At 46.7% G+C, this 12,737-nt stretch overlaps 1 protein-coding gene across 1 annotated transcript in view; it reads right to left on the bottom strand.

Annotated features, from left to right (window-relative positions):
* The window catches only part of TMPRSS9 (transmembrane serine protease 9), a 124,065-nt gene that overhangs the window by 27,192 nt on the left and 84,136 nt on the right, over positions 1-12,737 (bottom strand). The window contains exons 12-13 of the mRNA XM_078668825.1: positions 2,924-3,037; positions 2,439-2,610 (exon numbers count right to left, since the gene is read on the bottom strand). Coding sequence (XP_078524951.1) covers positions 2,439-2,610; positions 2,924-3,037 — 286 coding nt within the window. The remainder of the gene's footprint in view (positions 1-2,438; positions 2,611-2,923; positions 3,038-12,737) is intronic.

Below are 12,737 nucleotides of genomic sequence, written 5' to 3'. Positions count from 1 at the left end.
CAGCTCTGGCACGAAACTGGACAAAGGAGAAGGGGTGTACACCACCCCCTCCCCAGGTCCACCAATTGGTGGGCCCTTAGAGTTAGCCCAATCCCTAAACTTAGTATAAGTATAGGAACCCAGTCCCTAGGACTTTAGATTACTCTGGACGAAACTCTGAAGAAGAAATCTTGGACCTTCGACATTTCATTTCGACTGAAAGACTGAAGAATCTCCCTTGGGCTCAAGGAGTGACCTCCCTGTTCAAACAGGCACCAAGAAGCATCTTTGCCGGTCTGCATTTTCGAGGCTCCCGTCAGATCCTGAAGAATCTACGGCACAGGACACATACTTCCAGACATCTCTGAAGCTGATATGAGTTCCCAGCAGAGCTGAGACCTGTAGCTAACACGAGATGTGGGACTGGAACTCCTGGACATCCTACATTTTTGCGACTGCACCTACTTCCCGAAGTTGTGCATTGGGGTATTTGAAGCCCCTGCCCCTAGCACCTTTTTCACCGAAGTACAGAGGCCAGCACTCCACGAGTGACCCGTGAGCGCCCTTTCTTCACCACAGCTCGAGGCTCCTTCGCGGTTCCTAGTCCGTTGGCTAGTGGGCCCCCACGAAGGAAAATCCTTTGTTTCGTGAGCTTTCCTGGTTGCTCCAGACGTGCTCCGACTCCTCTCCAAAGGTGGAGTCCCTCAGACCTTGCTGGTCTGCACCGAAGCCAATCTTGTCATCTTGCGTAGGTTGCTGTTGCCAAGGCTTGTTGGGTCCAATCAGGATTCCGACGCTGCAGTACTCAACATCCTTCGTGGGACAGCTCGAATCCAGCTACTGGTCGTCGACGCCTCCTGGTCCCTGTGGCTGAAGAGTCAAGCTTCACCTCCTCCACTTGAAAGCACCCGACATCGTCTGGCATCTTCTTGTCACCATCCTGGTCACTGGTTCTTCACATCTCCGATCCACCCTTGGATCCACCCGGACACTTTTCCTCTGGTCGCCTGCAGCATTTCTTCGCAGCTCTCCATTGGAATGGACGACGAAACCCAACACCAAAAGACACCTATGCACCCGTTTTCCCTGGGTGAGGTAACACGGGTACTCCAGTGCTCCCGTGGGTCTTGACTCTCGAAGTGTCGTAGTCTAAAACGGTTCCATCGTAGTTCACTCCCAAGTGTCCTTAATCTGTAAAATTGTAACTTGTTCGTTTTCCATAGAAACTCAATGGTGATTTGCAGCTGTTTTAGACACTGCACGTGTCTCCCATGGGTCTCCTGCGTCCCTACCTTGGGTGGTTCCTGGTTGCCCCAGCGGTTCTACAGGCCCTAGGCCTGCTTTCTAACCCTCACGTGGTTCTTATACCACTATTTTAGTATATGGTTTGTGAGGCCCCTAGGACATAACGTATACTGTGCAACTTATCGTATGCTAATTAAGTTCCTTGTATTGTACTTTTACCTCTAGCCTCATAAAGAGACCAGAGGGGTTGTGTTTCAATTAAATACATCTATATATATGATATATACCTTGCGTGGTGTGCTTTCATTTGATCAATTAAGAGATTATAGACTGGTAAAACAACTTGCTTAACTCGCCTCTAAGTCTTAGCCTGAAGGCTGCTCTCCACAGCTACCACTAGGATAGCTTTCTATAAGGTTGACTTTAAACATACCATCAATAAGGGTCGTTTGGACTGGTGCAAGGTGCCCAGTAGAATAGTGGACATCATATACCAGGCCAACTTCTCACACTGACTGTCCAGGCCTGGTCTGTGGGCCCCAAAGACCCTAACTTCGAGCTGGTTCTGTTGAACTCGCTCCCAAAGTAACCGATTGTATATATGTGTTTTTTCCATTGACCGCAACTTTAATGTTTTTGACATTGCAAAGTATTGTTTATTTCTTGAAAATTGATAACTACACATACTGTATATATTGATTTCATTTTGGAATCTAAAAATATATAAAAATCAGAGCTATTTTTATAAATTGGTGTCAGATTTCTCGCGAGTCATGTCAATTCCTTATTGCCCATGTTGGTGATGTGAAATGCTTAACATGTGTTCCTCTAAGTAGCCTGTCTGCTCCTTGCCACTCTAACAGGACAGAGAGAAGGTGTACTGAGAGAGTACCCAGGTCCATCTTTGTGTATCATGCCACTATTACATGGTAAGGCACCCCTGCCATACCACATAATACTTCCAACCTTGCAACACTCACCCTTTTAGCTCCCTTAAACATTCACTCATTTATGGACCCTCACATACACTCATTATCCACTTGCTTAGACACTGATTTAAGTACTCAGTCACTTACATATTCCTTCAGGGACATTGACTCTCGATTAAATACATTGCTTACTTTATCTCACAATGTCACTCATTAATTCACACTCATTCAGCCTATCTCTTGTTCACCATTATCTCTTGCCTTAAAAGTAGATGTAAGACTTACACATCAAAGCAGTGAGCCGCAGAGAGCAGCCATCTGTCAGCGATCAGGACCGCGCCACACTTGTGCTCTTTCCTCCTCAGCCAAAGGCTGACCTGCCAGGGCCACTCACCACGCGAGGCACCACTTCCACCCACAATCTTATTGAATCCCAGCGAGGGGGCGTTTCCACAGTCTAGGAGAAGAAAGACAAGTATTTTAGGGTAGCTGCATCATCAATTAGGAACATTGTATTTTATTTCTTAAGGCTATATAACAATCACTATGTCATGGATGTTTGCCTTCAGGGAGGGGGCCAATGGTGGAAGGAAATACTAGAATGTTTTCTGAGGAGTGTTTGTGAAACCAGCTGGGCGGGGCATGGACAGCCATATTAGGTGTGGCGTTTACTTCGATAAGTAAGGTCTGATGTCCAGTAGCAACGCAATTCTACGTAGTCGACGGGCATAGGCTAAAAACCCTCTGAGAGATACCATTTGTTTACTTACCACAGTTGTGCTCATCAGACCCGTTGCTGCAGTCCGGTACCCCATCACACTCCGGGTTCAACTTGCTTATGCATGCTTTGTTAGAGCACTTGTAAGTAAAGATGGTGCAAGGGACTGGAAAACACAAGCAAAATATAACCACAACCTTAACATTGTAACAATAATGTGCAAATAACCATGCACTTATATGTCTATATAGTGTAAACCTACCTGGGGACGAATTGGAATGTTGTATCTTATTGCATATTCGAATTATGCAATTCAGTGTTTGTGCAGAGAGAGAGAGAGTAAGAAATGTGTGCAGAGCTAACAATTTCAGCCAAGGCTAGCATCTGAAACTAGGTCCTAAATAGTCGGGAAACATCCTTTACAACGCAACTTTTACCACGCAGTGCTATTACAACGCAGGTTTTACAACGAAAACCATTACAACGCATTGCGCTGGGGGGCGCTCTAGGATGGGGAATAGATTTAATTTACTATCCAACACCTTCCCCTAGTGTCCACGGGGACTGGAGTGGGAATAGTAAATTAAACTATTCACTATCCAGCACCCCAAAGCGCTATGCGTTGTAATGGTTTGCGTTGTAAAAACTGCGTTGTAACAGCATGCGTGGTAAAATCATGCGTTGTAACGTCATACATCCTAAATAGTCAGCTTAGCCATTTGACCACATCTTCTTGTTCATCACTTTGGAAGAACAATATGCTTAATATCTTTTTTCTGTTGAAGTTAGAATGACCTAACACCTGGAGAACCATATTTACTTTCAGATGCATTTTGTTTACTAGTCACTGTATCTGGAAAACACAGTGGTAATAATGGAATGATTTTTCTGTTTTGGGAAAAGCTATTCCAAGATGTTAGTTACAGCTGAAGCATTTTGAAGCAGTGATGGTTTCAGTGCATTTATTTTTAAATAACTGTAGCTCCGCCCGTTCCTGCCCTTGATGCTTGGGACCTCTACGGCTTCCAAGGCCCCCACTCCACACCGCTGTCTGCCTGCCCCACTGTAGCTGTAGTTGAGGTCGCCCTCCGGTGCCTCAGATATCTGCAGCTTTGCTCTGCCCCGGCTGTGATAACCAAGGCTGGCTGCCCCCTGTGGCTTGCCAGGCTGTTGAAGGACGGCTAGAGGGACACTGCACCACAGGGGCCGGTTCTTGGATCCCTGCCAGGGAAGTCTGGGACCACGCGTGAAGGTAAGCAAGCCAGAAGCTGTGTGCTACTGGGTCGCCCTCAGCCAGAAGGAGCACATTTAAGCCAGCAGCAGTAGAGTGAACAGTGGCAATACAGCCGCTACATTAGGTCAAGCCACGTTGCTACAGAAGCGGCCCGTGCAGGGTCGGGTGCGACTTGCAGCCGGGGTGAGCTCCCACCCCCTAGTCTCTTAACCTGTGCCTGCCCTCCACAAGTGGCTTGTGCGGCAAATGCCCAGCCTCGCCCTCTATTCCAACCCGCCTACTTTGTAGCTCTCCCCATCACCACCCCTTTGTGAGTGGCCAGTACAAGGACTTTGGACAAAACAAGCTTTACCTCGTGTTGGTGGTTGGAGGATCCTAGGAGCACAGGAACTAGTGGTCAAAACCAGCTATCTGATTTGAAGGAAGGAAATCTTTTCACTAGCAGAGGCGACCAAAAACAGCATGGTGCGGTTTGCAGATCAGTTTTGTTGTCTATGGCAGGCTTCAACCTTATACACCTTTGTAGAATGCTTGTGCTGATTCCCTTGCAAGTACATTGGCTTTCAGCCACAGCGACTGGAAAGTTAAGCGGCACTATTAACCTTCTGTGCTATTCCGCTTGCAACGTTTGGATAACCTGGTAGTGCCATTATTACCATACCAGTTATATTTGGGTGAAGTGGATTCGCACTAGGAAGTGACGATCAGTCCCAATACTTGCCTTTGAGGCATCTAGAATGAATGAAAAACTATTGAAAGCCTCAAGAACTCTGCTGCAGCACCATGACATTAATGAGTAGGAGTACCAAGCAGGTGGTCAAGAGACGCTCGCTAAGAGAATATAATAATTTGCTTGCAATCTATCCAAAAGCAAAGGGAAGCTTGCAGAAGGAAGCAATAATCACACCAGTGGCTGTGCTTGAACCCGTGGCTGAATCTACATTAGCAGAACTCATAGAGGTTCCCTCTCCCTCCACCTCGACTGCCAGTAATGTTAGCAGACTCGCTTCTAAGCTAATAACAAGCTTCTAGTATAAGATCGATAAGGAGTCTACACCTATGTCAGCCTCTACATTAGCACTGAGTCCCGTGATCTCGGAGGTCAGCCGGACCAAAACTTCTACAGACTCAGGAATGGCCGTATTTCAAAATTGGTCAGTTCACCCTAGTGAAGAGATTGCCAAAGAGGTTGACCAAACAGCTCGCATACAAGAACAAATTAAAGTAAAGTTACACCGCAGAACACAAGGGAACCACTACTGATCGAGCATGTGGAGACTGTTAAGTAAAGGCAGCGATTCTTCTCCTCTTGAACCATCTAAGTGCTTAACCCAGGACTGTGCAAACCAAAGTCCTGTAACGTTGTGTGGCCAATGGGGAGACAAATGCGAAGAAAGCGACTGTCCGAGTATCAGCTCCTTTCTGTTCCTTGACTGTACCCTTCTCGATGTACCAGGAGGTGCCATAACGTTCGGGAGGGCGAGCATAGAAGTGGCTGGGAACCTAGACGGCCCTATTATACTCAATGACTCAGGGGAGGCCCAGGGCGAGTCTGAAAATACTCCTGTGGAAAGTAGCAGAACTTCCACTGGGGGTCCTCAGTTTGATTACTCAATTTTTCAGAGTGTTCCAGTTAACCAATTCCCTGGAATAATCTCTCCCATGGATTCTTTGCAAGGTTTTATAATCTCAGAAGCCATGAATGCCCTCAACAGAGTCCAGTCCTCTATACTTTTGTTTCTAGAGAAGTCACAATGTGGGTCAGAACACATAGGATCAATGCTGACCCTGGTACATGGTGCCCTAGTGCCAGAAGGCATAAATAATAATGTAGCCTCCCAGAAGGACACCCAAAATTAACCTGAAAACTCAGTAGCCCAAAAGGCAATCTTTGCCACTCAATCTGACCATAGTTGATACTAGCCCAGTTTGCAATGGCATGCTTAAATTGCTGGTCCATCTGACAGAAGAATAAAATAATACGGGTGCTAAGGCCGGCATAACCACCCCCCCCCCCCTCAATACGGATCCCAAGTGCCTAGGTGCAAACTCACCTGTACTACGAAAGAAAGTGAGATAGAGTTCTGCATTGAAAATTAACTTTGATAAAAGTGCAAACACTACCAAAGCACCTGTGAACACCGGGATGAAGGGAAAACCTAAACAAAGGGGATGGACTGACCCTACTTTCCCTGTATATTCATTAAAGTTATTCTCCAATCCTAAGGAGCGCAACTATGGATTGGTCTCAAGTGGTAGCTCTGTAAGTGTAGATATAATGGAGAGTACGATCGCCCAAGATTCAACCCCCAACCACTCAACCAGAGGTCCAAACGATATATAAACAATGTAAACAACACTTTAAACCCCAAAACAGATACAACTCCATAGTGTGATGGTGGCCAAGGATCAGACGATTCAAAAGGGGTAAAAAAAACAACAAGTGCCATCTAAAAGGAAATGAAAACCCAAGAAGACATGTCGACCCACGAAAAGAGCTGCTATGGTGCTCCAGTCAATTAGTGTATCCAAGTCAAGAAAATTGATGACTCCGGGCAGGGCCTGGGTGTCGATCAGTCAGAGCATGGGAGCCCTTCTCACAGAGGTATCCAGGTCAGCGTCCAGCTTAACCCGTTTGCCCCGATTGTTGTAAGATCAGGAGGCGATGTGGGATGTCAAATTACAAATAAAAGCTCCCTGTTAGAGAATACTACCATAGCGGACCGAAAAGCAGCCGATTGTTGCTTGGAATTTATCGATCATTTCCCAGACATTGGCTCTGTGAAGTCCTTAACAGATCAAGATTGTTAGCTCTTTTTCCATCCAATTCCAAACTAAGAGTGGTCTTGTCAGGTGATATGAAGATAGTGAAACTGATCAAATAGCAATTTAAGGATCAAGAGAGAGCAACACCCAATCTTCAAAATTGGTGCTCATTCATATAGACGACTTTCATATGATGGCCACTTACTCTCCTTCCCCCCTCCCCCAGACCAGAGTCCCTTTCTAGCCATAGATCACCTGTGGTGGCAACAAAGAAGGATTTACTGATTACTAATAGAGTAGCCCGTGAGAATCTGAGCATTACCACGGGTAATAAAACCATGACAACTAAGCTCCCAAACTCTGATATTAAGGAGGCCAAGATTGACTGCAAAGACTGGTCCTGGATAGCAGCAACACTGGCTACCAGCTCCCGAGTGTCTTCTAGAGGGGCGTCCAATTGAATATGAAAGAGCACATCTTCCCTGTCTGCTGCCACGACCTCAAATGGGTTGCTTAAGTCCAGAATAATGGGCAGCCCCGGCAACAAATCCCTGCATGTTTTATCCTGGAACATTGCGGGCTTGGCTAGGAAAATAGAGGACGAGGACTGGCTGAAGTTTATCAATATGCTATATGCTGCTTCCAGGAAATGTGGGCCCTTGAGGAAATGAGTGTAAACTGGTTCCTTGACATTAGCACTCGGACTGCCTGTCCCAGAAAGAGGCGGCCTTCAGGAGGGCTTGCAGTGTGGGTGTCTTGTAAACTGAAATGCAGGATAGAGCAAATGGGGGTAGCTCATTTGTCATCTAATGTAAAGCATGTGAGGGTCTGGTTCACGGACCCTGAAGGTGATGTGGTTGATACCTTGAAGAACAAGTTACTTACCTTCAGTAACAATGTATCTGGTAGAGACATACTGGCACATGCATCAAAGCTTTTTGCAATCACAAACGGCGCGATTCGCAAAAATGGTCCGTATGCGATCGCAAAACATAGCATTTTGCAATGCACCAAGGGTCAAGGCCGTCACAATTTGAGAATTCGCAATTAATTACGAGTTCTTAAATTGCGATTGCGTTTAAGGAACCGCAAAATTCTATTCCTTAAATGCAATGCAAGAACCACTTTGAAGTAGCGATTTCTCTACTAGGGGTCGCAAATGACCATGAAGTTGAACTTCATGGTAATTAGCAAAAACGTTGAAAAATGCAATAAAGTGCATTTTTCAAAGTTGTAGGTTACACACTTGTTCTTGGGACATGTGTGTGCGCATTATTTGTGCACAGATCAATTTCAGGGGGTGCAACAGGGTGTCCTTTTGACACACTTCCACCATTGAAATTGCATGTGCAATTTGCGAGGACCTATTGGTACACGCAAATTGCGCATGAAATTTCCCATTCATTCCTATGGGCCTATAGGCCAATAGGAATGAATGGGAAGCCATTCCTTATTTGCGAATCGCAATTTGTGGCTCGCGAATAAGGAATGTGTAGGAATCTTTATTTTTATAGCGATTCCTACATGCATAGACTTTTGCGAGTCCTTAATTGCAATTCCTTTATAATCGCAATTAAGGACTCACAAAATTCTAGCTTGATGCATTTGCCTGATTCCTTAACTTGTGAATTCTTCCCAGGCGTCAGATTAGATCTAGAAACTTTTCTCAGCGGTACCTCTGGGCAACGGGGGCGCTGCCGCATGGCTCTGTAACGACATTGACTCAGGATGTGACTTCAGTTGAACCATATAATTCCCCTCCAGTGCGCTGACTTCAGTTTTGTCTGTGAAACTTTCTGTGCCAGAATACAGAGACACCATAGAAACTGGCTGTGGAAGCAGTGCGCCAAAAAAGATCACAAATCTTTACAACATCAAGAGAAATACATGTTGAACACTGCACAGTGGTTTATAATACAGCATACATGGAAAACACCTCACACTCCACTGAACATGTACCAAGGGGAAATGGATGAAAAGGCAACACACTATAAGACCAATGAGACAAGCCCAGCGGATCTGGAGAGTCCCACCATACCAGGAAGCAGAGATCAATGGAGTAGAAAAACTGGTGTGGAAAGGGATGACCACTCCCACGCCAAGGCCACACAAAGGAAATGAGTGGATTGGTAACACCAAGACCAGACCTCATAAGCTGCTTGCTGAGTGGGGAGGATTGGGAGGCGTTAAGGAATCCGCAGCTAGACTATGTCTCAACCATACACATCCTTACCGAAGGTAAGTAACGTGTTCATCTGATAGAGACATCTAGTCGCAGATTCCTTAACTTGTGAATTAGATACCATAGCCTTACTCCCTAGGAGGATGGTCTGCAAACCAGTCCCACAATAGTTCCAAAGAGGATGAGCTGTCCGAGAGTAAAGATCGACCATCCCCACTTTGGATTAGATAAAAAAAAAGAGCTGGCTCTTTCATTAAAAGTGTGGTAAAGACCTCATAAAAAAGCAAACCAATAACGTACATTGAGAAAAGAGCACATCCACCCATAGGCATATTGGCGCTGAAGTACAGGTGTCCATTGTTACCAAACTCAATGGCATGTATAGCATGGATCCAAATGGATGAAAGGCTGAGTGGACCTACCAGAATTTGGACTTTTGACCACGAGGAGGAGCAGAGATCCCCGCAATGCACACAATAGAGGAGTGAGCCACCAGGCCCAGCTAAGCAGAGGATGGCATCCATCTTGGAACAAAATAACTGGTGGACCATAGGAGCCAAAATGCAAACTACTGTATGGGATTTGAAATTACTAAGAAAAAATGCGAAGGGACCCCTCCAAACACAATATGAATTAACACCTCCACTGTAAGGCGTGGAAGAAAAGACCAAGGACGAAAAAAAGAGGAAAAGATAACCCAGGTAAGGAAAACCAAGCCTGAAGGGGACTAGGATTAAATCCTACACAAAACACCGGACAATTAGTCAGATTATAGTATGCGAACCCCCAAGGTACACTAAAACTTGGGAACAAAAAGAAGCACATGATGGTTCCGCCCCCATAAAGAAAAAACATAAGAACTCCCAGAACCAATCCACCTAACCCATGCAGGGGAAGGTCCTAGAGGAACTGAGAATACACCAAACGATAAATAAGTAGTTAATCCCTGGAGAAAAGCTCGCATCTCGTTTCCTTTTCTAATTTTGGTAAAGAAAAGAAATGAATCTGGAGACAGAAAATGGAATCATACCAGAGCAAAACGACTCAGCACCACGCAGGCATAGAGGCCCGAGTAAACAATGTATAGCCATAAAGGCAAGAATGTAAACATGTACACACCATCCTACTAATATACATATGCAAGTAAATTATGTCACAGCCCAACAACACATGACAGCGCCCGAAGGGCACTCTGTGTACACACCGAAACACACGGAGCTGAAACCAGCTCAGAGTACCAGGCAATATAATAGTGAAAAAGGAGGTCTCCCCTCCAAGAATAGTGCAGGGGACTTTGCTGAAAAGGCAATGTTGCCTGTTAGAAGAATCCCAACAGGCAGATACTCCTCAAGGGAAATAGACATGAAAGAGAACATGTGTCAAACAAGCATGTACAAATAAACAGGACCTAAGCAGTCAAGATGAAAAAAAGAAATAGAGTTCTGGAAACTACCCAATGGGATATGCAGGTGGAACAATCACCCACCAGACAGATGAGGGAAAGCAATTCCCATCCGAAGACCAACAAGGGCACATAAATATACAGATCACAGGTTCATACAATGATCTCGAAATGTCATGAGGCATGGAGGACAACAGAACATAATAGAAAGGGAACAGTACCAGGCTGTCTCTCATTCAAATACCAACCAGACCGATCCTGCGGAGCTTCAGACGAGAGCAGGCACATTCAGGGCGGCATGGCCGTATGTTTCCCAACATTGGGGGGATTTGAATTCTTGTCCTTGGGGGGCTAAACCACCAGAGGCACAAAACATTACCACTTAGCTACAGGTCCTTGGTGGCAACCAAAGTCTCCATGGAGACAGCCAGACCCAACCCCCAGCTAGAAGAGGTAGCATAAAGCAATACTGGTGCGCACGACCAAAGGCCACAAGATGGCAAAATCCTGCATCCCACTGGAGAAGAGAGATCAACCGAAGGGAGGAATGTAACCTAAGGTAATAAGGGAAATGCCGCAAGAAAAAGTATGTTGCAATTGTGACATCAAACGGCAAGTCAAGTAAGGCTGACTGGACAGCCTCTGAAAATTCAGAAGTTCTGAAGCCTACAGAGGCCATGGCTTGACCAATTGAATCAGTGGAGTCCATTCCACACCTGATAAGCAGCCTGGCGGCCCTCCAAAATCAACTGGTTCAGTTCGCCCCTATTAGCCTCTGGAAACAAGGCCAATAGCTGCACCAAGGAATCCCACAAGACATCGGAAAAGCACCCGAGGACGCAAATTGTGTTATTGGAGTATAACGCTGCACTGGTGGAAGAGACGACACGTTTTGCACAAGAGTCTTGCCGTCGGGACTTTTGTCAAGTGGGTAATGGGAAAGGTTACCCATATCAATGGAAGCAGTAGCACCTTGACCACGAAACTGTGGTGAGTTGGCTGACGAATAAGGCAAACCGGGATCATTGGGGGTAGGGCGGTACTTCTGGGCAATAGTACGGTCCACGAGCATACCTGACCCAGGCTTAGCCCAGGCCCCGAGTAAAATATCTGAAAGTTCCTGACAAAAGGGAAGCACTGGTTCAATCCCCGACTGGCCAGGATGAAGAACCTCATTGAGAGGGTCTGTAGACTTCTCCACCCTAGGGAGAGTCAGATGTAAGACTCAGCCACTCGTTTTAACACTTCCGCCAAGGAAGAACTGGCCTCCGAGGCAAGGCCAGGTGAAGATAAAAGAGTAGAAGCAGGGGGAAGAGTCTAACCTGCTAACTTCACCCAACTCAGCAATCCAGCTGTCCAACATAGGAGGGTCCAAAAGCAGTGGTTGCTCTAAAGGAACCACCCTCTCATGTCCTTCCACCAACTCTTCCTGTGAAGCACCCACAGAAACCATTGGTTCTGTAAACTATGCTGAAACTGCGCCATAGCGACATTGGCATGGGAAGGTGGAGGGGTGTCGCTCGGCACCGACAGCGATGCTGACACAAGTGGGTGATGTGGAGCTGATTCCGCAAGACTCCCAGCAGTGTAGTCCACCGACTCTGGCTCAGAGCCCCTCGGCGCCCTATAAACAGCCGCCGGAGGAACCACCAACTTTGTGTAGGAGTCAGCCTACGCCACAGGTGGAAACCCAGAAGGGCCGTGCACCAGCGCCACTGTGTCCAAGACCCGGACTTCCGCCAATGGTGAATCCACCGGCAAGGTCGCAGTTTGCTGAGCCTATGACCTCCTTGGGGCTTGCAGGTGATCCAGAGGAATGAGAGCGTCCAAAGACAAGATGAAGCGCATTGTAATACTCTTGCATCTGGTTCCAAGTCACCCCAGCTCCAGGAAAAGCTGGGAGGTATGGGAGCGACGTCTGAGCAAATGCCTCAGCGCTGGGGCATGAGGAGTCTCCAAAATCCAGGTCGCGAGTCGAAGGAGCAATAGAAGGCAGCAAGTTCAATCTCCTGCAACGCCGCTTACCGTGGGACGTAGCCGGGGACTGGGACCACTGCCGTCAACCACAGGATAAAGAGCAACACACACGGGAACAGCCTCTGGATTGGCTAACTGCAGACAGGGAAGAGGACCGATGCCTTGAGGAACTGGGCGCTGTCAGGAGCTTCATTCGTCCCTCCTGCAGCGCCTTCACCCGCTGGCAGGCGTCACATTCTTCGGAGTCAAGATGCTCACCCAACCACCACATACAAATAGAATGTGAATCAGTACCAGACATCTGT

Source organism: Lissotriton helveticus, chromosome 12 (assembly GCF_964261635.1).
Source record: "Lissotriton helveticus chromosome 12, aLisHel1.1, whole genome shotgun sequence".
Lineage (NCBI taxonomy): Eukaryota > Metazoa > Chordata > Amphibia > Caudata > Salamandridae > Lissotriton > Lissotriton helveticus.
The sequence above is the reverse complement of the archived record's forward strand: the minus strand, read 5'-3'. Positions and strand labels throughout refer to the sequence as shown.